This window comes from Chelonia mydas, chromosome 1, assembly GCF_015237465.2.
Source record: "Chelonia mydas isolate rCheMyd1 chromosome 1, rCheMyd1.pri.v2, whole genome shotgun sequence".
NCBI classification, from domain to species: Eukaryota; Metazoa; Chordata; order Testudines; family Cheloniidae; genus Chelonia; species Chelonia mydas.
The window spans coordinates 140,727,112-140,754,139 of record NC_057849.1 but is presented as its reverse complement, the minus strand read 5'-3'; the positions used below and the strand labels follow the sequence as shown (position 1 = coordinate 140,754,139).

General features: G+C 45.8%; 1 protein-coding gene across 1 annotated transcript in view; it reads right to left on the bottom strand.

Annotated features, from left to right (window-relative positions):
• LOC102941598 (organic solute transporter subunit alpha) overlaps positions 1–18,384 on the bottom strand; it is a 43,639-nt gene extending 25,255 nt beyond the window's left edge. The window contains exon 1 of the mRNA XM_037901886.2: positions 17,744–18,384. Coding sequence (XP_037757814.1) covers positions 17,744–17,810 — 67 coding nt within the window. The 5' untranslated portion in view covers positions 17,811–18,384. The remainder of the gene's footprint in view (positions 1–17,743) is intronic.
• Positions 18,385–27,028: the final 8,644 nt, after the last annotated feature.

Here is a 27,028-nt window from a genome sequence, read left to right as displayed (position 1 = left end):
TGTCCTGAGTTTATCACAGTAGAAAGAAACGTATCTCTGTTTTTGTGTGACATCCTGCAAAAATCCCCTTCAGATTCCTGATCACGGACTTTTACATGCCGGCAATAGAGACATTTCTTGAGGATTAATCCATGCTGGGTCTCATGCAGGAAGGATCAGAAATGCATGTTGGGACAAGGTTCTAAGACAAGTACTCTTGTATGAATCTAAATAAATAACATCAAATATTCTGGGAGATTTACTCACTCCAGTGGACCATAAGCAAAACCATGTTTATTCAGTATTAGTTCCTTACCTTAACAATGAGTTTAAGGGGCTAATCCTGCATGCATGAAATTGCAAGCTCCTTGGCAGGCATTTTTAATGAATCTGTAAACTCAGGGGTTTTACCGTATGACTGGAGAATTGCTAACATAGTTCCTATTTTTAAGAAAGGGAAAAAAAGTGATCCGGGTAACTATAGGCCTGTTAGTTTGACATCTGTAGTATGCAAGGTCTTGGAAAAAATTTTGAAGGAGAAAGTAGTTTAGGACATTGAGGTCAGTGGTAATTGGGACAAAATACAACATGGTTTTACAAAAGGTAGATCATGCCAAACCAACCTGATCTCCTTCTTTAAGAAGATAACAGATATTTTAGACAAAGGAAACACAGTGGATCTAATTTATCTCGATTTCAGTAAGGCATTTGATATGGTTCCACATGGGGAATTATTAGTTAAATTGGCAAAGATGGGGATGAATATGAAAATTGAAAGGTGGATAAGGAACTAGTTAAAGGGGAGATTACAAACGGGTCATACTGAAAGGTGAACTGTCAGGCTGTAAGGAGGTTACTAGTGGAGTTCCTCAGGGATCGGTTTTGGGACCAATCTTATTTAATCTTTTTATTACTGACCTTGGCACAAAAAGTGGGAGTGTGCTAATAAAGTTTGCGGATGACACAAAGGTGGGAGGTATTGCCAATACAGAGAAGGACTGGGATATCATACAGGAAGATCTGGATGACCTTGTAAACTGGAGTAATAGTAATAGGATGAAATTTAATAGTGAAAAGTGCAAGGTCATGCATTTAGGGATTAATAACAAGATTTTTTGTTATAAACTGGGGACACATCAGTTGGAAGTAACAGAGGAGGAGAAGGACCTCGGAGTATTGGTTGCTCACAGGATGACTATGAGCCACCAATGTGATATGGCCGTAAAAAAACTAATGCGGTCTTGGGATGCATCAGGCGAGGTATTTCCAGTAGAGATAAGGAGGTGTTAGTACCATTATACAAGGCACTGGTGAGACCTCACCTGGAATACTGTGTGCCGTTCTGGTCTCCCATGTTTAAGAAGGATGAATTCAAACTGGAACAGGTACAGAGAAGGGCTACTAGGATGATCCGAGGAATGGAAAACCTGTCTTACGAAAGGAGACTCAAAGACCTTGGCTTGTTTAGCCTAACCAAAAGAAGGCTGAGGGGAGATATGATTGCTCTCTATAAATATATCAGAGGAATAAATACCAGGGAGGGAGAGGAATTATTTAAGCTCAGTACCAATGTGGACACAAGAACAAATGGATATAAACTGGCCACCAGGAAGTTTAGAGTTGAAATTAGATGAAGGTTTCTAACCATCAGAGGAGTGAAGTTCTGGAACAGCCTTCCAAGGGGCGCAATGGGGGCAAAAGACATGGGGGCATATCTGGCTTCAAGACTAAGCTTGATAAGTTTATGGAGGGGATGGTATGATGGGATAGCCTAATTTTGGGCAATTAATAGATCTTTGACTATTAGCGGTAAATATGCTCAATGGCCTGTGACGGGATGTTAGATGGGGTAGGATCTGAGTTACTACAGAGAATTCTTTCCTGCGAGTCTGGCTGGTGAGTCTTGCCCACATATTCAGGGTTTAGCTGATCGCCATATTTGGGGTCGGGAAGGAATTTTCCTCCAGGGCAGATTGGCAGAGGCCCTGGGAGTTTTTCGCCTTCCTCTGTAGCATGGGGCACGGGTCACTTGCTGGAGGATTCTCTGCACCTTGAAGTCTTTAAACCATGATTTGAGGACTTCAATAGCTCAGACATAGGTTAGGGGTTTATTACAAGAGTGGGTGGGTGACATTCTGTGGCCTGAATTGTGCAGGATGCCAGACTAGACGATCATAATGGTCCCTTCTGACCTTAAAGTCGATGACTCTATGTCTTGGGCATTCAAAATTCCCATATATCTGTGTGGGAGTTTTATCTGCACAAGGAATGCATTACTCATAGATTCCCAGGGGTCTGGGACACAACTGCCTGTTCCTGGCCAGGTTAAATTATCACTGTGCTTCTCTTCCTTGGCACTAGGTATTGATATTAATATTTACCTCTGGCTCAGTGTAAGGCCCAGTCTACACTACTTGGTTAGGTCAACAAAAGGCACCTTACATCAATCTAGCTGTGCATGTGTCTACACTCATTTGGGCTCCCACTGCTATGCTGAGATAGTAACACTACCTCCCTAAGCAGTGTAGAGTCACAGTGAATGTATTTAGGTCAATGCCGGATAAGTGCAGATACTGCATTACTTATGTCGACCCTCCAGAAGCTGTCCCACAATAACCCACAGGGACAGTTCTGGTCACCATTGTGACCTCCACTGCCCAGGGGTCACAGAACCCAAAAGCCCTCCCCTCCCTTTAAAACCCCACAAATTTTTGAAATTCCTTTTCCTGATTGCCCAGCATGGTGAGCACACCTAGTAGCTCTCCATTGCTGTGCGCAACTGCCTAGCTGACCATGCTGGCTGCATGCTCCAGATACGCCCCTGCCTGCAATAGACAGGAGATATTGGATCCGTTGGTCTGTGGGGAAAAGAGGCTGTGAAGGCACAGATCCAACCCAGCCATAGAAACGTTGACATATCCGAGCAGATTGCTGGGGTGATGCAGGAGAAGGGCTACACCAGGGACTAGCAGCAGGGCCACGTGAAAGCCAATAAGCTGCGGCCGGTATACAAGAAGACCAGAGAGGCCAGCAATCCAGTGCCAAACCTCAGACCTGCCCCTTTTACAAAGAGCTGCATGCTATCCTCCGCAGAGACCCCACTACCACGCCCCACAGCACTGTGGATACCTCCAAGGAGCCCAAATCAGAAGCCCCTTCCATGAACAGCAAGCAGGAGGAGGAGTATGGGGAACAGGTGTCGGGGGAATCCAGCTGCCCAGTGAGGCAGGACCCATTTTTAACTCCACTGCAGTCTAGCCAGTCCCACCAGTAAAGCATGGGCAAACCTGGTGCAGGGGAAGGAACCTCGGGTAAGCGTGTGGATAAGCGTGTGGTAGATACGCTGGAGGGGAGGGATAGGATACAGAAGGACCTAGACAAATTGGAGGATTGGGCCAAAAGAAATCTGATGAGGTTCAATAAGGATAAGTGCAGGGTCCTGCACTTAGGATGGAAGAATCCAATGCACCGCTACAGACTAGGGACCGAATGGCTAGGCAGCAGTTCTGCGGAAAAGGACCTAGGGGTGACAGTGGACGAGAAGCTGGATATGAGTCAGCAGTGTGCCCTTGTTGCCAAGAAGGCCAATGGCATTTTGGGATGTATAAGTAGGGGCATAGCGAGCAGATCAAGGGACGTGATCGTTCCCCTCTATTCGACACTGGTGAGGCCTCATCTGGAGTACTGTGTCCAGTTTTGGGCCCCACACTACAAGAAGGATGTGGATAAATTGGAGAGAGTCCAGCGAAGGGCAACAAAAATGATTAGGGGTCTAGAGCACATGACTTATGAGGAGAGGCTGAGGGAGCTGGGATTGTTTAGTCTGCAGAAGAGAAGAATGAGGGGGGATTTGATAGCTGCTTTCAACTACCTGAAAGGGGGTTCCAAAGAGGATGGCTCTAGACTGTTCTCAATGGTAGCAGATGACAGAACGAGGAGTAATGGTCTCAAGTTGCAATGGGGGAGGTTTAGATTGGATATTAGGAAAAACTTTTTCACTAAGAGGGTGGTGAAACACTGGAATGCGTTACCTAGGGAGGTGGTAGAATCTCCTTCCTTAGAGGTTTTTAAGGTCAGGCTTGACAAAGCCCTGGCTGGGATGATTTAACTGGGAATTGGTCCTGCTTCGAGCAGGGGGTTGGACTAGATGACCTTCTGGGGTCCCTTCCAACCCTGATATTCTATGATTCTATGATTCTAAGCTTTCAATGACAGGGATGGCCCCCCAGAGTAGCAGGACACATCTTTTGACTTTTCATCAATTTACTTGTGCTAGAAGAGGCAGTGGTACAACTCTGCTTTTCAGTCCCCTCTACAGTTAGGCAGGCGTGAAGCGGGGCAGAGGATGGCATGCAGAGCAGTTTGTTTATGGACACAGGGATGTCCCTTGTATCCTCCTGAGAGATCTTGATGAAACGTTCATGGAGTTACTCTGCAATCCTCTGCCCATGGTTTCTAGGGAGGGCTGCTTTATTTCTTCTCCACAGTAGGACACTTTCCCACATCACTCAGCCATAACTTCAGCTAGCATCTTTGCAGTACGCAGGCTAGCAAAGTATGGGCCTGGGCAGCTTCGGGACACAAGCAGCAGCCTTTGTGACCTTCAGGAGTGAGACATCAGCTAAAATCACTGTGCCAGTATTCAGTGCCCTTGTCCTATACTACTAGAATCATACAACCAAGCAATTCCTCCTCATTTCCCCTCCCCCGGGGGGGCCATACTCCCCATGGCTGGTGTTGTGACTGGCACCGTGCATAAGCAATCCCAAGCAGAAGTGAGAAGGTCATGCTTAAAACTTGTGGGGATCAAGGGGAGTGAATTCAGCATCTTCAGTTTCTCATTCTGCAGTGAATATGCCGACAATGGTACCTGTGTGTGTGTGTTATCTTCAGCTGCTGCCACTGCAGCCTTCAGGGTCTCCCCCTCTACACCTGCTGAACACCTGAGCCAGATAAGGAGGAAAGAGAAGGGGACTTGGGATGACGTGTTCCAGGGCATCATGCAAGCCAGTGCTGGATCAGACTGTGAGCACAGAGCCTGGAGGATGAACACTATAGGCAGCCGGAAGAAGGAAAAAGCAGAGAGGAGAGAGGCCCAGGAGGCCCAGCAGGAAAAGCAGAGAGAGCTGCACCAGGACATAATGGGGCTTCTCAGGCAGCAAACACAGATGCTGCAGGCTCCCTATATCCATATCAATATTCCATGTGGCATCTGGGGTCACTGCGCTATCCCTACCACTCCACATTAAAGACAATCACAGCTTCACTTACACTGACCTGTGAAAGCGACGGTTGGTGTATGTGTAGCTGAAATGGATCTGAATGTTCTTTGCTCTTCATAAGCTCTGCTCTCTTAATTTATTAAGTTTTATTAAGTTTTTAATGTATTTGTTTTAAAATTGCACGGGTTATTTTGCACTGATTTTATTACAGAATAAAATTACAGTATTTGGAACTCATTCTGCTTTATTAGGTCAAAACATATACCAGTGAGTGCTCAGCAGTTCTGAGAGTAACCATGTCACATAACTCATAGGATCATTCACAAACAAAATTAAGAGGTGCATTGACAAAGTTATATTCCTACATGTCCAGCGATCTCCAAATGATTCCTACTTGGCCACTACAACAGCACACACTGATCTGGCTCACTATTAAAATGGTCTTTCAGAGCCACCCAGAGCTATCTAGCTCTGTGTTGAGTTCTTCTAATAGCCCTTGTATCTGGCTGTACAAATTCAGCAGACAGCTGCTTCACCTCTGCCCTCCACTCCAGTGGAAACTTTTCCCCCCTTGCTTCACAGATATTATGCAGGACACAGCAGGCAGCTATAAACCACAGGGATATTTTTCTCACTGAGATCCAATCTTATGAGTAAACAATGCCAGCAACCCTTCAAATGACCAAAAGCACATTCAGCTGTCATTCTGCACCTGCTGAGCCTGTAGTTGAATCATTGCTTAGTGCTGGAAAGGGGGTTTCATGACCCAGGGATATGCTGGCTCCCCCAGGATCACTACTGGAATTTCAGCATTCCCAATGCTAATCCACCGGTCAGGAAAGAAAGTTCCTGCTTGTAGCTTTCTGTACATCCTGTGTTCGTAAAGATATGAGCATTATGGACCTTCCCTGACTACCTAACATTGATGTTGGTGACGCATCTCTGGTGATCCACCAATGATACGTAACTATAGAAAAGTAGCCCTTTCTGGTGATGTACTCAGTGGCAAGGTGGTCTGTGCCAAAATAGGGATATGTGTGCCATGTATTGCTCCTCTGCAGTTTGGGAACCCCACTGCTGTAAATCCATCCACTTTGTCCTGCACATTGTCCAGAATCACAGTCCTGCATAGCAGGAGATGATAAATAGCCCTGCACACTTGCATCACAATGGCCCCCGCTGTGGATTTCCCACCTCCAAACTGATTTACCATTGACCAGCAGCAATCCAGAGTTGCAGATTTGCCTGGTGCGACCGCCACTTGCTTCTCTCAGTGCGGCTCTCATTTTGGTGTCCCTGCACAGGAGGGCTTGGGCAAGCTCAGCGCACAGATCCAGGAATGTGGCTTTGAGCATCTGAAAGTTCTGCAGCCACTGCTCATCATCCCACACCTGCATTACGATGCGATCCCACCACTCGGTGCTTGTTTCTCAGGCCCAGAAGTGGTGCTCCACCATGTGCAGCTGCTCCATGAATGCCAGCAACAACCTCGAAATGGCTCTCCCTATGTTCCACAGCACTCCACAAAATTGTTATGTTGCCCACTCATTCAGTTCTTCTTGCAGCTCTGCAAACGCTCCAGGATCATGTGCCTTGTGCTTACAATGCTCATGACAACAGTTCAGAGCTGTGTAGGCTCCATGCTTCTGTCAGAGATGGCGGATAGCAAGGAGGACTGTGCAGGTTTGTGGGATTTTGAAAAAAAGGCACAAAAATTATGGGATACAGATAACATTATGGGATGGAGATAGTTGCAAACTCGGCAGTTGACCCCGTATTCCCAGTCACCCTGCACGACTTGTTTCAGTCCCATCATGCTTTGGCAAAACTTCCAAAAACACAGTGCGCTGGACAGGGGCAAGTTGCATAGTGGGATACCTAACCATGGTGCACTGCACTCTGCATCGACTCAAGCACTCCTGGTGAATACGTGCACTGCCAACACAGGGTGCCAAGTATGCATGCGCACAAGCAAAGTACTAAATGAGGCAACGGTATGCCAACGTAATTTGAGTCGACATACGTTTGTAGGATAGCCCTGGCCTAAAAGATGTACTCTCCCAAAGAAAGGTGCTGCCTGAGATAGATGAAAAAATGCAATGACACCACATCCCATTCAAATAGGCACCCATTCATCTATCACTGCTCACTGGTATTGCTTTGCCTAGGTTATAGAATATTTGAGAAGGTGTTAAATTAGGGGTTCTCAAACTGGGGGTCAGGACCCCTCAGGGGGTCACGAGGTTATTACCTGGGGGGTTGCAAGCTGTCAGCCTCCACCCCAGCCTTTGCCTCCAGCATTTATAATGGTGTTAAATATATTAAAAAGTGTTTTTAATGCATAAGGGGGTCACACTCAGAGGCTTGCTATGTGAAAGGGATCACCAGTACAAAAGTTTGAGAACCGTTATATTAAATGGTATCTGCACAAGTGCTAAGGGGGCTTCCCTGTCATTTTAAGATAACGCAGCTGAAAAAAGCACCTTTACTTTCTTGTGTAGACAGGGTTATAGACTAAAGTGGAAATACTTTGAATCTACCCCAGTGTGACTGGGAGCAAAATTTAGGATTTGGGTCAAAGGAGCTACGTGAAGTTTATCAGGATTGCTTCACTTTCTCTCTCAGTAGTTGTCCCCCTTCCATTCCATGATCCAAACACCAGCCTGGCTGCAAGCAGTAAGGAGTGACCATGCTGTCATATCGCCCTTACCCCACCCCAGGGGTGAGAGGCAGTAAAGCCAGCATCATGGCAACCAGTTTCACCAAGGCCAGGAACCCATTGTCAGGCCTTCAGCGAAGGCTGATTGGTTAGCAACACTTGGCAAAGGACTGATTCTCTCACTCTGCCTCTTTACTACTGCCGGGAGTGAGATGTGCTGGACAGCACAGTGTCTCATTGTATTCATTTCTGGTCAGGATATTCAAAAGCTGCAAAGATTTTTTCTTTAAGCCTAGGACATTATTAGATTGGGACACTAGGAGCTTGAGTCGTTTCTCATGTGACACCTGTAACTCAGTTGGAACAGCACTGAAGTCAGTAGAATGACATTAGTGCATTATTTAGTGCAACTGGAAAACAGCTAACACGCCACATAACAGTTAGCAAAGTCTCACTTCCCTTTACACAGGACCCACTCCAGATGCGTGCTGAGCATCCACAATTCTCCAGAGGTGTTAAAGGGAGCTGCAGCTCTCCTTGGAAGTTTGCTGACTGACTATCTGTGGTTTCTCCATCGGTAGGTAACGTCTAGCCCTGTTTCCTGGTCTGTGAGGCAGCAGCAAAACTGTTTGCCATGGATAGGAAGCACTCAGTAATTACTTTACAGTGTTTGAATGGTTTTACACCAAACACCAATTTGTGAAACTCCTGCTTTTGCTGGTTTTACAGCAGACAAGATAGCCTGACCTTTCGGCAGGGAACGTTCATCCTGCTTCAATAAAACAAAAACTGTCTTTCCTGCCCCATATCTCCCTGTGTGTCAACATATAACAATGGACAAAGGCTTTAATAAGCTTCATAAATTGGAATTTATGTACATTCTAGCTATTGGGAGGCCCCTGAGTCTCAGATTTGGTTGATCCAAGCCAGACCTGTTAAACTAGTCAGTTAGGTTGCCCTGCTGTACAGCAATTTACTTAGAAGGTTGCCTTAGTGCATCTGCCACTGTAGTCTTCTGAAACCCTGGCTCAGAATTTCACACTCTATTTTATCTCAACAGGCAATTTTCCTGACATTCAGCCTGAGTTTTCCTTTTCCCATTAAACACCATAAACAATTCCACTTCCTCCGTGACCTTTACGAGAGCAGTGTGAAATGCCTGTTCCAAACCTGAATTCAGTCTGGTCTCACTTATTGTTCTTTATTTCTACGGCAAATATTTTGTGCTCGAAGGTCCCAATCACTGATCCTCATTTAGTTAGGTACTGTGTACACGTATGAAAAAGAAAGAACCATTGGAACACACCTGATCTGGTTTTCATCAAAATTTTATTTTTAAACATTGGACTCATCAAGCAGCATTTATAGCTTACCAAAGCATCTCATCTGTGTAGCCTTTGTCTCCCCATTCCCAGTCCCCCTATTATCATCACTGTACACATTTTGTGTAAGATTAGATGTAAGATCCTTCGGGCAAGGGCCTTGCTTTTTATTTGTTCTATAAAGCCTAATGCACAATTATGCCACTGAATAAATGATTAATAAATGTAGGTACATTTTTTAAAAAACCCATCAGCTTGTGCTTTCAAACACAGTCGTTGCCGCAGTCTACAAAGGAGGGATTCCCAGTTGTCCTGGAGTTTGACAAAAGTATCAGTAAGCAGGCCCACAGTCGTATGCGGTGTACAGTCTGGTTTATGCAGGACAGAACTGCAACATAATTCTGTCTCTCATTCGCCATTCTGTTTCATGCAGTCGTCTGCATCATTGCAAGTTTGCAGAACGACCACTGGGAACAGGTAAAGCAGCAGCCTAGAAAGGGTTAAGGGATCCCTCTTTATCAACTGGCTGCACAGGGTGTGTAAGGAAGCTGAAGATGGGAACACAGGTAAGTCCTGGCTGTGGATTGTGTGTCCAGCATTTTCTGTTGAGTTGTTTATATCCTTTGTTATACACGATAAACCATGATCTGATTAAAGGACCTTAACAAGGACTTGGCCAGGGCATTTGCTTCCCTTCCCTGGCTGGTGATACAACACAGCAGCCTACAGTCACTCACTGTGTACATGACTAGGAGATTAAGTGTGAGTAATGAATAAGTGAGGGAATCCACAGACAACAGCTGTACACAATACTATGAAATCCAAGAAGCTGTGCTTTAACAGGAAATATTTCAGCTGTCTTGTGTTCCAGAAGAGACAGGAAATGCTATGCCAGACCAAAGTGGAGGCCCACCTAACTTCTGCTCCTCTCTCTCTGACAGTGGCTAGTACTACATGCTTCAGGAGCAGAAACTACACAATAGACAACTGTGGAATAAACTGCCCAAAGAGGAAGTTTCTTTCTAGCCCCATCAGTTAGCCTTATGTCCTGAAGTACGTGGGTTCCCATCCCGTGTTAAAGCAAACATTTCAGGCCTGTGGATGTTCTCATTATTTATATAAATGTCTCCGCTTTTTCTGAACCCTACCAACCGTGTGTCCAAGTGCTTCATAATGGGCACAGCAAAGTGTTGTGCAATGGGCAGTAGGAAAAGATTCTTTACTTTTTCAATTCATTGCTGATCTGCAGTAACAGCTTCTACAGCTTTCAGTTTCAAATCCCTGCTGCAGACACACTGACAATTCCAATCTGGAACCGGTCACCATTGCAACATCCGGGCAGAGGTCATCCGTGTTGTGAAGAGCCACGCACTGACTTGTATGTTCTTAAGGTTGCTGGGTAATTTAGCTGAGGGTGTGTCCACATCTGAAATGCTACTGTGGAAGAGCTGCTGTAGTGCTTCCCTGTAGATGCTATCTTACCTGAGGGGACGGGTTCTCCTGTCAGCACAGGTAATCCACCTGCCCCAGAGCTGGTAGTTAATTCCATGGAAGAATTCTTCCATCAACCTAGCGCTATCTACACTGGGACTTAAGTTGGCTTAACTATGTTGCTCAGGAGTGTGGATTTTTCACACCCCTGAGGGATGCAGCTGGGTCAATATCATTTTCTAGCATAGACCGACCCTGAGTCCGCAGTCTCCTCAGAACCTGAGATCTTCCTGTAGGAAGAAATAAGGCGTGTTTTCTTCTGCCAGCCCTAACATCCTGGCTCACTGCCTTCACACACTCTAAAACTGCCCTCTTTCTAATGCTGTGCCAGGAGGGGATATTCCGATGCAGGACTATGTGTAACCACACTGACATGATTTAAGGTGTGCTCACTATTGGGTTATGTTGTATGTTGAAAAAAATAAGAAGAAAATGCAGTTTGTCAAGATGGCGGCCTTTATTCACTAACCTGCTCAGCTTAACAGTCCTCTATCATTGACTAGCAGTCAAACTTTATTAGCGGCAAGGGCCTTTTGTTAGCACTCTTAGGGAATGTCTACGTGTGAGTTAGGAGGTGTGGTTCCCAGCTCACGCAGACATACCCGCGCTAGTTCTGCTCAAGCTAGCACCTAAAACTAGCAGTGTGTCTGCGGCAGGCTGTGCTAGCCTCCTAGGGAACGAACCCAGGGGCCAGGCGGGATTGCACTAGCCTAAGTGGCCGCCCATGTCATCCCGGACACACTGCTTCTTTCAGGTGCTAGCTTGAGCTAAACTAGCATAGCTACATCTACATGAGCTGGGAATCACACCTCCCAGCTTAAATGTAGATGTACCCTGGAAACCCTCACGCTCCCACATCCCTCCAAGTCACACTTTCAACGTCACTTTCATGTTATTTTTGTCTTAATTTATCTTTTTACAAGAATAACATAAACAGCAGAATGCTAGAGTGAGAGCGGCTTTCCCCTCCCGTTCTAGTTCCCTCAGGCCAGTTGGACTGACAGCCTCACTCAGTCCCCTACTACAGCCAGCATACAAAGCACCCACCTCCCCTTGCCCTGTGTCAAGGCTGCCCCTCTTCAAGGCTATGTTTAGGATACTATCTTGACAGCTGAGCCTTGACCACAGAAGCCATGTGGTCCAAGACAATGAGGTGAGTAAAAGTACTCGACAAGAGATGAAGATTGAGAGCCCTTCTAGTAAAAGGTACGTGACATGTCATACAGTACCCAGTGTGCAGGACTCCTGAGTGGGATTTGGACAACAAAGAAATGAAGTACATGCACCCCTTCCCTGGATCCATCTCAGGTTTTATAGTGACCCCAGTGCGCTGTGGGACAGGAGTTAGTGTTGCCAATCCCAAGCACGCAAAACTCAGGAGTCAGGAAACAAAAACTCATGAGATTGACTAAAAACCATGGAATTTTAAAAAATAATAAATGGAGGGTTGATTTTATTTTCTTTCTAGTTTTAAAGACTTTAGGATTCATGCTTTTACACTTTCCTCTACAACTATCATGCTAGAAAGTCCCTTTTTTTAATGAAAGGTAAGAGTCTCACAGTCACAGGATTCCACAGACAGGGCAATATGAAAAATCCCAAATATCACAAGACTCGTGATACAACCTCCAGAGCTGGAAATAGCGTCTGTACTCCCATGCCCAAGTTAGCTTTGATCTAGCTAGCTCAAGTGAGAACAGCAGTGAAACCATGGTAGCACGGCTGGTGGCTACTCGAGTATGTACCCAGGGTGCTGGGTCGGCAGGACTAGCTTGTGCTACTGCCGGGGCTGCTGTGGCTTCAATGCTATTGTGCTGACCTAGTATAAATCCCATAGTTTTGTACTCACTATCAAAACTCAGGCTTTGTATACATAGTAAGTTGCACGGGCCAAAATGAACTCAGATTTAAAACCACTTTAGTTAAACGACTGCAAGATACTTGTTTGGAACCTCTTAACGCATTTTAAAACTGGCTTGTCTCAATTAAATCAATTCCTTTCTGACTTAATATAAAGCACCACAAATCAGGTTAAACTGTCTTTTAGTGTTTGTCTTTATGCTGGCTCCCAGCCTGGTTGCTAGGGAACCCAGCAAGTTCAGTTGGACCCAATGTGCTCCCTCCAAATGGTTTCACTTTGATTGCGCAGAGGAGCATTGCCAAATCCACTGTAAGTTTTTTGAGAGCCGTGGGCTGCGGGTTTTGGGGCTTGGTTTATTTGGAGGTTGCTTATTTGGGCTTTTTTGTAATAGTGGACTTCCACGCCACTCTTACTTCTGTGCTGCTCCTGGCAGCGGTGCTGCCTTCAGAGCTGGACGCCCAGCCAGCAGCTGCCGCTCTCTGGCCACCCAGCCTGTGCTTAATTTGTGCTGGGGCTGAGCCCCGCAGGGGCGCTGGAATGGGGGGACCATGAGGCCATGGCCCCATCACTCTTTTCCTGCCTTAAAGGGGGTAGGAAGCGGAGAGGAGTGCGTGGCAGGTTGCGGAGCCTCAGGAGGAGAGGCGGAGCGGGCACGGGGCCTCGGGGAAAGAGATGGAGAAGAGGCGGGGCCACCGTTCAGGTGCCGGTGGCCCCCCCCCCACTTCTCGGGCTCTTCCAGTACTCCTGAGTCCTGGCACCTCTTTCATTATAAATTAAGCACTGCCCCCATACCCTTCCCTTTGAAATGGGCTGGACTAGTTTTGGGTTTGTTCTGAAAGGCAGTGCTGCTTTTGTCCCCTTGTGTTGCCAAGTCTCACATCAGTGGCTGTTCAGTGCATACCGCATGTCCAGCAGCGCTTAACTTGCTCCACTTCTGCTTAAAGCCTACTCCTGCTCCAACCTCAGCCTGTACCTGTTCCATTCTGGTTTCTGACTCCTGGCTCTGACTTTTGGCTACATCCCTTGGTTAACCCATTGGCTTCTGACCTTTGGTTTGACCCCTCAAGCCTGACTCCAGTTTCACTCTTGGACTGGTACCTGATTCCTGGATCTATACTCGATTACTGGAACTGCTAGGACAACCACAGGCAAGATCCTGCTCTATCCACTGGGCAGCTTATAGCGTGTCCACACAGGGCTTTGCACCTACTTTAAATCAAATAATTTTACAATGCACTTTTAGTGGAAGCCAGTGCCAATGTATGTGTATACAAGGCCATACTACTTGATGTAAGGAGCTCTCAGTACCATGGGACACAAAGGGTATGTTTACACTGCCAAAAACAAAAACCCTGCAGCAGCAGATCAACTCTGTCAACGGACTCAGGCTGGTGGGGCTTGTGCTATGGTGGGGCTAAGAATAGCTGCACAGCCATTCCTACTCAGGCTGGAGGTGGGGCTCTGAACCCCAGCGAGTGGGTGCAATGGTTCTCAGAGCTTCAGCTCCAGCCCGAGCGGGAGTGTCTACAATGCTACTTTTAGCTCTGTAGTACAAGCCCTATGAGCCTGAGTCTGTTGACAGGGACTCTGAGACTTGCTGCAGTAAGGGGGCGGGGAGGGTGGGTTTTTTGCAGAGTAGACATACTCCAAGGTCAGGATTGATGTCCCACCATGCTCCATTCTGACACTCATTAAGAGATAAGGAACTCACTTCTCTTTTCCCATTGTAAAATCTATGGGGGGTGGTGGGGGCTCTCCAAAAATGTCATGAAGTTGGAGAGATGCAGCTACATGTGCCACTCAAGGGAGAGGTCTGTGACCGCACAGGCGTTGTTTTCAGTAGAAACAAAAGGATATTTTGAACATGTGTAAAAAAACCTAGTGTAGACAGGATAAATTGTACTTTTAATGTATGTTAAAATCCTGTTCTAGACCAGGCAGATTAACATGTTGGCTAATGTTTTAAAAACACTTTTTTCCGAGTGAAGACATGGCCTTAGAGGACAGGAAGGAAGTGGCATGACAATACAGACCCCAAGGACTTGCAGGGAGAGCTTAGCACAACCCCATGGGACTTTCCCTCCACGTGCCTCTCTATTCTCAGTCCCCTAGCTGCACAGGAGGAGTTGTGCTACCCTAGGAGACTCCCTGTGGCTACACATTTCCCTACTGTCACTGATTAAAAATAAAAAGGAGTTAATGCTGCTTCCAGCAGACTTTTTGATCAGCAGAGCTGCTCCCCAACTCTGATTCCTTCCCACCCTGGGATGCCCACCCCCTCACAGTCCAGGAAGCCCTGATTGCATTGAGTTTACATGGAAGTGCAACCGTGGGCATAGCAAGGAAGAAGCTGCTGCATCATCCTCTTGATGGTTGCTGCACAGATTCTGTGATTGTTTGTTCCGCTCTTCTTGGGAGGGAGGGAGGAAGGGGCATCTGGACCCAGAAACACAGCACCTCTGCCCAGCTCCCCCATCCCAGTCACAGATACACCAAAATAAGGAATATTCCTCTTCTTATAAATGGTCTATGAACTGCAAGTGACAAAGCATCAGCTCTTTTCTCAGCTCTTTTTCTAGGTGTCCCAGTTACTGCTGAATCTATTCTCCCCCTCCCCGTTCTATTAAATAGAAAGTTAATGTCACCTCAATTTGGCAGTGGATTTTTCCCCACAATCTTGGACAGCATAGAAATCATCACGCAATAATGCCAGCTGAGAGATGATTCATTGCATTGGAGTCCCCTCCTGAACTTCCTGAGTAAATTTACAAGTCACACACAACTCATTAAGGGAATCATTAAGAAAGGGATAGTTAATAAGACAGAAAATTTCATAATGCCTCTATATAAATCCATGGAACACCCACATCTTGAATACTGTGTGCAGATCTGGTCACCGCATCTCAAAAAAGATATATTGGAATCGGAAAAGGTTCCAAAAGGGGCAACAAAAAATATTAGGGGTATGGAACGGCTGCCGTATGAGGAGAGATTAATAAAACTGGGACTTTTCAGCTTGGAAAAGAGGTGACTAAGGGGGAATATGATAGAGGTCTATAAAATCATGACTAGTGCGGAAAAAGTAAATAAGGAAGTGTTATTTAGTCTTTCTCATAACACAAGAACCACAGGTCACCAAATGAAATTAATAGGCAGTAGGTTTAAAACAAACAAAAGGAAGTATTTTTTCACACAACGCACAGTCAGCCTGTGGAACTCCTTGCCAGAGGATGTTGTGAAGGCCAAGACTATAACAGGGTTCAAAAAAGAACTAGATAAATTCATGGAGGATAGGTCCATCAGTAATGGCCATTGTAATAACATGGAGGATAGGTCCATCAGTCGGCTGGGGACTGACTGGCTAAGCAACAGTTCTGCAGAAAAGGACCTGGGGATTACAGCAGACGAGAAGCTGGATATGAGTCAGCAGAGTGTCCCCCATTGCCAAGAAGGCTAACGGCATATTGGGCTGCATTAGTAGGAGCATTGCCAGCAGATCGAGGGAAGTGATTATTCCCCTCTATTCGGCACTGGTGAGGCCACATCTGGTGTATTGCATCCAGTTTTGGGCCCCCCACTACAGAAAGGATGTGGACAAATTGGAGAGAGTCCAGCGGAGGGCAATGAAAATGATCAGGCGGCTGGGGCACATGATTTACGAGGAGAGGCTGAGGGAACTGGGCTTGTTTAGTCTGCAGAAGAGAAGAGTGCGGTGGGGGGGATTTGACAGCAGCCTTCAACAATCTGAAGGGGGGTTCCAAAGAGGATGGAGCTCGGCTGTTCTCAGTGGTGGTAGATGACAGAACAAGGAGCAATGGTCTCAAGTTGCAGTGTGGGAGGTCTAGGTTGGATATTAGGAAACACTATTTCACTAGGATGGTGGTGAAGCACTGAAATGGGTTACCTAGGGAGGTGGAGGAATCTCCATCCTTAGAGGTTTTTAAGGCCCGGCTTGACAAAGCCCTGGCTGGGATGATTTAGTTGGGGTTGGTCCTGCTTTGAGCAGGGGATCAGATTACATGACATCCTGAGGTCTCTTCCAACCCTAATCTTCTATGATTCTATGGTATCCCTAGCCTCTGTTTGACAGAAGCTGGTCATGAGTGAGAGGAGATGGATCACTTGATGATTACCTGTTCTGTTCATTCCCTCTGGGGCACCTGGCATAGGTCACTGTCAGAAGACAGGATACTGGGCTAGATGGACCTTTGGTTTGACCCAGTATGGCTGTTAGAGTTACCTTATGTAACTCACCACAATATAAGCACCTGGTCTGGTAATAAATGTCTGCAGGATCAGGCCCTTAATGCTTTACTTGTATAGCATCAAATTTACAATACAGCATAGATTATACTTTGCATGGCCATTACATTTCTGTCAAGTATCAGGGGGTAGCCATGTTAGTCTGTATCCACAAAAACAACAAGGAGTCTGGTGGCACCTTAAAGACTAACAGATTTATTTGGGCATAAGCTTTTGTGGGTAAAAAACCACTTCTTCAGATGCATGGAGTGAAAATTACAGATGCAGGCATTATTATCCTGACACATGACGAGAAGGGAGTTACCTCCCAAGTGGAGACCCAGTGCTGACAGGGCCAATTCGATCAGGTTTGCCTCTCCTGGAATGGACACCTCCTCATCTATATTATTGGGCGTGGACTACATCCACCCTGATCGAATTGGCCCTGTCAGCACTGGGTCTCCACTTGGGAGGTAACTCCCTTCCCTTCATGTGTCAGGATAATAATGCCTGCATCTGTAATTTTCACTCCATGCATCTGAAGAAGTGGTTTTTTACCCACAAAAGCTTATGCCCAAATAAATCCGTCACTCTTTAAGGTGCCACTGGACTCCTCATTACATTTCTGTTACTCTGGTGAACTACTTTAGTACTAAAAAAAATTACCTCCGAATATTAATAATTATCACACACTTTAACAGTGGGTCCATTTTTTTTTAGCGTTTTTAATTATTGGAATCCCTTCCAAACACTAACCCAGCTTCCTCATGTTACATATCACTGAACTAAAACGGGAAACTAGTGCCCGGGTATTGAGATGCACATAGTCTGCAACGAGAAAACAGGGCTTTCCGTCCAGACAAGTTTTCAGCTAAGAAATCTTCCTGAAAAATCCCCCCACCCTCTCCCCCGCGACGCGCCCGCCCGCCCGCTCTGTTTTTAAAGCGGCGGCAGCAGCAAAACTTACTTCTGACAATTTCGTGAGTAAACGGGCGCTCATTTGCCGCGCAGACAGGCTCGGTCCCATTCTCCATGTCTGTAGCTTCTGTTGAGACTTGCCTCCTCCCGCTGCCCCTGGGAGGCTGGTTCCTTGCCCGTGTCCCCGCTCCCCAGAGGCGTGGGCATGGCCGAGGAACAAAGCACTTCTACTTTTTCTTCGCTTTTCCAGTCAGGCGCTGAGACTTGCCAAATGTACATTTCCTCCCATCCACCTTGCGATTGGGTAAAAAGTCCCACCAGCCAGCTCCGTCTCCCTCCGCTCGAACCACGCCGCCGCACGAGGGGCCGGGCAAAGATCCCGCCGGGCACGGCAGGGGCTCGGTGACGGGGCGGCGGGGTCCGGCGGCGCAGGGCGCAGGCAGCGAGGCGAAGGGGAAAGCGAGCGATCGGAGACTGAGCACGGCCTCGCTGGGCTGCCTGTGTGTCTTACCCTTTACACTCCTGCCTTGCGCCTTCGCAGCGTCCTCTTCCCAGGGAGGTCCCACGCTGACACCAGTACGCTTGTGTCCCTGTCCCCTCTACTCTTTATTTGCGAGGTGCGATAAAAGACAATAAAGATGCCCCTGTTCCGCAAGGGAGACACAGAGACAGAGCTCCCTAAGGCACGCAGCGTTAATACTTACCCTACAAGTTCCAAGCTTGAGAGTTTCACTCTCTCCTTCACACACACCCCAGCACCAGGCAGCACCTCCCACACCACCTGAATTGTCAGCTATTGTCACTTTTGCAAGGCTCTGAGAGAAACATTTTAAACTTATGAGCAGGAGGCATATGTACTGTACTCCGCATTTACCCCTCTGTGTGTAGTTAGGGGCGGGGGAGAGTAAGGGCTACATTTCGGACCAGATCACGGTCCTATTAAAGTGGAAAACTACCACAGACTTCACCTCTAAAGGAACCAAAAATGGGGAGGGGAAGCAAGTGAAAATTAAACTTTTTCCCTCATGTTTAAAAATGCTTTAACAGGAGAGCTGGATTTTACTCAAAGCTTAAAGAAACAACTGCGTCATTTTGATCCAGTTTTGCAAGTTCTTGCCACATAAACCTAAACTACCTTTTGCATAAAAAGGGGAGGGCAGTTCAAGAGAGAGAATTACATTACAATGTATTTATAAACTTCAAGAAAACAATAAAAATTCCAAACAGTCGGTTTTTTGGCTGGTTTTTTGTTTTGTTTTTTTAAGTAGCGGAATTTTTCAATTTGATCTCTGTAACAGATAGAGCTGGTTGGGAATTTTTGTTGGAAGTATTTTCCAATGGAAAACTCATTTTGCACAAAACTGACATGTTTCACAGGAGAATGTCAATTATGCTGCCATTTTGATTTTCTGTTGGGAAAACAAAAATGAAATATTTCCTTTCACCTGATTCTGAATATTTGGGATTGTTGAAAGCCAGGGCTCTTTGTTTAGAGTCAGTTCAACATTAAACCACATTTTCCTAATTTCAGGTTTCAGAGTAGCGGCCATGTCAGTCTGTATTCGCAAAAAGAAAAGGAGGACTTGTGGCACCTTAGAGACTAACCAATTTATTTGAGCATGAGCTTTCGTGAGCTACAGCTCACTTCATCGGATGCATGCAGTGGAAAATACAGTGGGGAGATTTATGTACATAGAGAACATGAAACAATGGGTGTTACCATACACACTGTAAGGAGAGTGATCAGGAAAGGTGAGTTATTACCAGCAGGAGAGCGGGGGGGGGGGGGAGAGGAGTGAGGAGGGGGGCAGGGAGAACCTTTTGTAGTGATAATCAAGGTGGGCCATTTCCAGCCGTTGACAAGACCGTCTGAGGAACAGTGGGCAGTGGCTGAGGGGGGTAAATAAACAAGGGGAAATAGTTTTACTTTGTGTAATGACCCATCCACTCCCAGCCTCTATTCAAGCCTAAGTTAGTTGTATCCAGTTTGCAAATTAATTCCAATTCAGCAGTCTCTCGTTGGAGTCTGTTTTTGAAGTTTTTTTGTTGAAGAATTGCAACTTTTATGTCTGTAATTGAGTGACCAAAGAGATTGAAGTGTTCTCCGACTGGTTTGACTCCCTCAGGGAACTGATGGTCAGGATCCCCTGGGAGAATAACATGAGGGGGGAAAGGAGTCCAAGAGAGCTGGCTGCATTTTAAAGAATCCTTATTTAGGTTACAGGGGAAAACCATCCCGATGTGTAGAAAGAATAGTAAATATGGCAGGCGACCAGCTTGGCTTAACAGTGAAATCCTTGCTGATCTTAAACATAAAAAAGAAGCTTACAAGAAGTGGAAGATTGGACAAATGACCAGGGAAGAGTATAAAATTATTGCTCAGGCATGCAGGAGTGAAATCAGGAAGGCCAAATCACACCTGGAGTTGCTGCTAGCAAGAGATGTTAAGAGTAACAAGAAGGGTTTCTTCAGGTATGTTAGCAACAAGAAGAAAGTCAAGGAAAGTGTGGGCCCCTTACTGAATGAGGGAGGCAACCTAGTGACAGAGGATGTGGAAAAAGCTAACGTGCTCAATGCTTTTTTTGCCTCTGTCTTCAGGAACAAGGTCAGCTCCCAGACTGCTGCACTGGGCAGCACAGCATGGGGAGGAGGTGACTAGCCCTCTGTGGAGAAAGAAGTGGTTCAGGACTATTTAGAAAAGCTGGACAAGCACAAGTCCATGGGGCCGGATGCGCTGCATCCGAGGGTGCTAAAGGAGTTGGCGGATGTGATTGGAGAGCCATTGGCCATTATCTTTGAAAATTCATGGCAATCGGGGGAAGTCCCGGACGACTGGAAAAAGGCTAATGTAGTGCCCATCTTTAAAAAAGGGAAGAAGGAGGATCCTGGGAACTACAGGCCAGTCAGCCTCACCTCAGTCTCTGGAAAAATCATGGAGCAGGTCTTCAAGGAATCAATTCTGAAGCACTTAGAGGAGAGGAAAGTGATCAGGAACAGTCAGCATGGATTCACCAAGGGCAAGTCATGCCTGACTAATCTAATTGCCTTCTGTGACGAGATAAGTGGCTCTGTGGATGAGGGACAAGCAGTGGACGTGTTGTTCCTTGACTTTAGCAAAGCTTTTGACATGGTCTCCCACAGTACTCTTGTTAAACTTCAAGTTAAAGAAATATGGGATGGATGAATGGACTATAAGGTGGATAGAAAGTTGGCCAGATTGTCGGGCTCAAAGGGTAGTGATCAATGGCTCCATGTCTAGTTGGCAGCCGGTATCAAGTGGAGTGCCCCAAGGGTCAGTCCTCAGGCTGGTTTTTTTCAATATCTTCATAAATGATCTGGAGGATGGTGTGGATTGCACCCTCAGCAAGTTTGCAGATGACACTAAACTGGGAGGAGAGGTAGATATGCTGGAGGGTAGGGATAGGATACAGAGGGTCCTAGACAAATTAGAGGATTGGGCCAAAAGAAATCTGATGAGGTTCAACAAGGACAAGTGCAGAGTCCTGCACTTGGGACGGAAGAATCCCATGCACTGCTACAGACTAGGAACCGAATGGCTCGGCAGCAGTTCTGCAGAAAAAGACCTAGGGGTTATAGTGGACGAGAAGCTGGATATGAGTCAACAGTGTGCCCTTGTTGCCAAGAAGGCCAATGGCATTTTGGGATGTATAAGTAGGGGCATTGCCAGCAGATCGAGGGACGTGATCGTTCCCCTCTATTCGACATTGGTGAGGCCTCATCTGGAGTACTGTGTCCAGTTTTGGGCCCCACACTACAAGAAGGATGTGAAAAAATTGGAAAGAGTCCAGTGGAGGGCAACAAAAATGATTAGGGGACTGGAACACATGACTTATGAGGAGAGGCTGAGGGAACTGGGATTGTTTAGTCTGCAGAAGAGAAGAATGAGGGGGGATTTGATAGCTGCTTTCAATTACCTGAAAGGGGGTTCCAAAGAGGATGGCTCTAGACTGTTCTCAGTGGTAGCAGATGACAGAACAAGGAGTAATGGTCTCAAGTTGCAGTGGGGGAGGTTTAGGTTGGATATTAGGAAAAACTTTTTCACTAGGAGGGTGGTGAAACACTGGAATGCGTTACCTAGGGAGGTGATGGAATCTTCTTCCTTAGAAGTTTTTAAGTTCAGGCTTGACAAAGCCCTGGCTGGGATGATTTAGTTGGGGATTGGTCCTGCTTTGAGCAGGGGGTTGGACTAGATGACCTCCTGAGGTCCCTTCCAACCCTGATATTCTATGATTCTATGTTATAATTCTTGACGTCTGATTTGTGTCCATTTATTCTATTCAGACATAGAGACTGTCCAGTTTGACCAATGTACATGGCAGTGTACATTTCATGTGCATTCCTGGCACATGATGGCATATATCACATTGGTAGATGTGCAGGTGAACAAGCCTCTGATAGTGTGGCTGATGTGATTAGGCCCTATGATGGTGTCCCCTGAATAGATATGTGGACACAGTTGGCAACGGGCTTTGTTGCAAGGATAGGTTCCTGGGTTAGTGGCTCTGTTGTGTGGTGTGTGGCTGCTGGTGAGTATTTGCTTCAGGTTGGGGGGCTGTCTGTAAGCAAGGACTGGCCTGTCTCCCAAGATCTGTGAGAGTGATGGGTCATCCTTCAGGATAGGTTGTAGATCCTTGATGATGCGTTGGAGAGGTTTTAGTTGGGGGCTGAAAGTGATGGCTAGTGGCCTTCTGTTATTTTCTTTGTTGGGCCTGTCCTGTAGTAGGTGACTTCTGGGTACTCTTCTGGCTCTGTCAATCTCTTTCTTCACTTCAGCAGGTGGGTATTGTAGTTGTAAAAATGCTTGATAGAGATCTTGTAGGTGTTTGTCTCTGTCTGAGGGGTTGGAGCAAATGCGGTTGTATCGCAGAGCTTGGCTGTAGACAATGGATCATGTGGTGTGGTCTGGATGAAAGCTGGAGGCATGTAGGTAGGCATAGCGGTCAGTAGGTTTCCGGTATAGGGTGGTGTTTATGTGACCGTCGCTTATTAGCACAGTAGTGTCCAGGAAGTGGATCTCTTGTGTGGACTGGTCCAGGCTGAGGTTGATGGTGGGATGGAAATTGTTGAAATCATGGTGGAATTCCTCAAGGGCTTCTTTTCCATGGGTCCAGATGATGAAGATGTCATCCATGTAGCACAAGTAGAGTAGGGGCGTTAGGGAACGAGAGCTGAGGAAGCGTTGCTCTAAGTCAGCCATAAAAATGTTGGCATACTGTGGGGCCATGCAGGTACCCATAGCAGTGATTTGAAGGTATACACTGTCCCCAAATGTGAAATAGTTATGGGTGAGGACAATGTCACAAAGTTCAGTCACCAGGTTTGCTGTGACATTATAGGGGATACTGTTCCTGACGGCTTGTAGTCCATCTTTGTGTGGAATGTTGGTGTAGAGGGCTTCTACATCCATAGTGGCCAGGATGGTGTTTTCAGGAAGATCACCGATGGATTGTAGTTTCCTCAGGAAGTCAGTGGTGTCTAAAAGATAGGTGGGAGTGCTGGTAGCATAGGGCCTGAGGAGGGAGTCTACATAGCCAGACAATCCTGCTGTCAGGGTGCCAATGCCTGAGATGACGGGGCGTCCATGATTTCCAGGTTTATGGATCTTGGGTAGCAGATAGAATACCCCAGGTTGGGGTTCCAGGGGTGTGTCTGCCCCTCTGCCATGTACATTGGTCAAACTGGACAGTCTCTATGTAAAAGAATAAATGGACACAAATCAGACATCAAGAATTATAATATTCAAAAATCAGTTGGAGAACACTTCAATCTCTTTGGTCACTCGATTACAGACCTAAAAGTTGCAATTCTTCAACAAAAAAACTTCAAAAACAGACTCCAACGAGAGACTGCTGAATTGGAATTAATCTGCAAACTGGATACAATTAACTTAGGCTTGAATAGAGACTGGGAGTGGATGGGTCATTACACAAAGTAAAACTATTTCCCCTTGTTTATTTACCCCCCTCAGCCACTGCCCACTGTTCCTCAGACTTTCTTGTCAACGGCGAGAAATGGCCCAGCTTGATTATCACTACAAAAGGTTCTCCCTGACCCCCTCCCCCCCACTCCACCCCCCTGCTGCTGGTAATAGCTCACCTTACCTGATCACTCTCGTTACAGTGCGTATGGTAACACCCATTGTTTCATGTTCTCTGTGTATATAAATCTCCCCACTGTATTTTCCACTGCATGCATCCGATGAAGTGAGCTGTAGCTCACGAAAGCTTATGCTCAAATAAATTTGTTAGTCTCCAAGGTGCCACAAGTATTCCTTTATTTTCCTAATTGTGACACATTGCCTTATGGAAGCTGTAGTTGTGGCTCATGTTTTCTCCTATGGGCTGAGCTCCCTGGACAGACTACATCCCCCCTGATGCAATACAGGCTACCCTTTGACTGAGCATGATACATCATAAAAGTCCCATATTCCCTAAATGAGAAGTGTGTGTACTCTGTTTACCCAGGTTTACCATCAACTACATTACTGTGGGAGATGTAGTCTGGCCAGGGAACCTGGCCCATAGGGGATAATTTGAGATACAACACCCCTGAGCAATGCATGACAACAGGGAAACATAGTTTAAGGCTGAAATTGACTCAAAAACGAAGCATTTATGGTCAGTTCAACAAACCAAAATGAATCATTTTGATTCAGAAATGTCAACATTTTATTTTTTATCAGATATGCTGAAGTGAAATATTTCAGCCTTTCCCAAATGGAACATTTTTGGAACTTTTCATTAATAGAAAAATTTTGATACTTCAATTTTTTGTTCTCATTCAGGACAAAAGCAAATGTTGAACATCAGAACTTTCTACAGGATGGAAATTCTGATTTTTCATTCAGCTCTACTAGCCCCCCCTTTTCTGGGTCTTCATGAGGGCTTAACCTTGGGATCTTCAACACAGACCTCTAACACTTGAGCTAAAGGGGTAATTTCCACTAGTAGCAGTAGTAGGTTTTTATCCTCTAGAGAACTAGCCACTAGAAGGGGATGTGGCACACATTTAACCAGTGTCTTACACCTTTAGGTTAGGAGGAATTTTATCTTTCTCTTTCCAGCAGTAGTTATGCTAGTTGTGTAATAGGATTGTCAGGCAATGCACACAGGAAGGTGGCAGTGAATCCAGACATATCCTTCTTGGCAAACACTTGAGAGAAAATGCAAGAGCCATTTGCTTTGGAAATCTGGTTCAGCCTACTGCAGAACTCCCCAGACAGGTTTTGGGCAGCAGGTCCAAGTGTGTGAGGTGAGAAAGCAAGGAACTGTGGCTGGATTTAGGACAATCCCTCCAGGACAGAAGAGGAGAGATATAAGGAAAACCCAGACTCCAGAGGTTAGGGTCTGGGGAAGGATAAGCCTGCCTAAGATTCTAGGTAAGATAGATGTGCATGTAGGCCTTTTGTAGTTTCAAAATCCTTTCTCTCTGGTTATTGTTTGCTCCTACTGTTAAGATTAAACAATACTTTATTTTAAGAAAACTGTCTGGTCACAAGGTCCTAAACAGAAGATCAGCAGATACTGAGTCGAGACAGACCAGCCTAAGAGTGGGAGAACTATGTGATTCCACCCCAAGAAAGGAAACTGAGATCTAGAGGGTGCCCTCAGACACCAGAAAAGGGACAGAGATGCAGCTGGCTGTGTTACTGTGACAGTAGTGATGTGCCTTTATATTTTTTCCTTAAATTTGGATTCATTATTGTGACTAATGCTGAAGCCCTTGTACAGGCAAAACTCCCATCAGGCACCTGCTAGTGTAACCCACACAACTCCTGGGTGTGGTGGTCTGTCCCATCGAGTGGCACCAAGACCACTTAGAGAGAGATTCATGAATTTGCTCTACAGCTTTAGCTAACAGCCATAGGGCTTTTGGCTCATGCACTAAGCTCCAGAGGACCCAGTTCGATCCTGCCCAACGATGACCAGGGTCTGTTGGTGTTACACTAGCACCATTTATTATTACCTTTAAAACTATTTCACTTTTGAAGAAAAAACCCAGCATTTTCACTTTATTCTTTTCACAATTACCATTGGATAGAAATTTGCAGAAGCCACCTAGTTCAGATAAGCCTCCTAATGACAAACATGTAGCCACAGGGACAAAACAAACCAATGGCCTTTCTGAAGATATAGGCCCAACTTCTCTTCTTGAGCAAGATCTGATCAATGCAGTGGGGGAAGGGAGTTGCCAAGGAACTGGTTAGAATTTCCTGAGTCTCCACCCCCAGTCCATTTTAGAGCAGCCTGAGGACTGCTCTAACCTACACCAGCTGGCAACATTCCCCAAGCAACCCTCTCTCACCTGAAGATAGCTGGAGTGCTGTACACTCCAGCCATAGCCCCTCCCTGACCCAGACATAGCCTCTATGCTGGAGTTGTGGTTTTAAACCCACTAGAGACTCCCTCATACTAGGGAAATCCCTAGAAGAGGGGATCCGAGCAGTTTCCACTCCCTTTGTGCCATCTGTGTAGCAGAAAAGAATATTTCATAGTCAGTTAAAAAGGACAATCTCAATTATGTTGATGGATTTGGTTGTTTTAAAAAATATATGAGAGCTGATGGTCATTCAATGAAATTAAATGATAAGGACATTTAAAAGAAAGAAAAGAAAATAATTCTTCACACAGTGCAGAGCCTGTCCGGTAATTTATTCATTGTTGCAGGAGGTCTTAGAGTTAAATATTTAGCTTGAATTTAAAAACTGGCTGGGTAGTTTTATAACTGATAATAAAATTTATTGTTCCACATGCATAAGTGGGGTAATAAAATCTTATGCTTCAAATAATACGCAGATTGCTGCAAAGGTCAAGGAGAACATTTTTCTCTAGTATTCAGTGTCATGCAATTGGCCAAGGGCATTATCGGTTTGTTTGTTTTGTTGCCCTCCTTTCACACATCGTATCAGCTACCATCAGAGGCAGGAAACCACCCTGGAAGGATCAATATTCTTGTGCACTATGGAAAATTCTTTGTTTGTAATTAGTTTTTCACCCTACCATACAATTCAATGTACTAATGCATAATGTCCTTGAAACAAATTGTCACAAGATGCTGTACAGAGAGGGAGGCCCGAGAAATGTTGTGGAGAATTGGATGAAAGGGGAAGAGTGATGACTAGAGATAGCACAGGGGACAAGAAAGAAAGCTGAAATTTCAAAGTAAGAATTAATCCTTTATGTTTGTATAGAGGACTGATCCACTTTCACAGGGCAAATGTCTCCCTACCTAGCTGCCTCAAAGACACTTTCTCTGGACCCAAAGAGGGCTACACATAGTCAAGTCCCATGCATTGGAACAGTTATCTTGGATG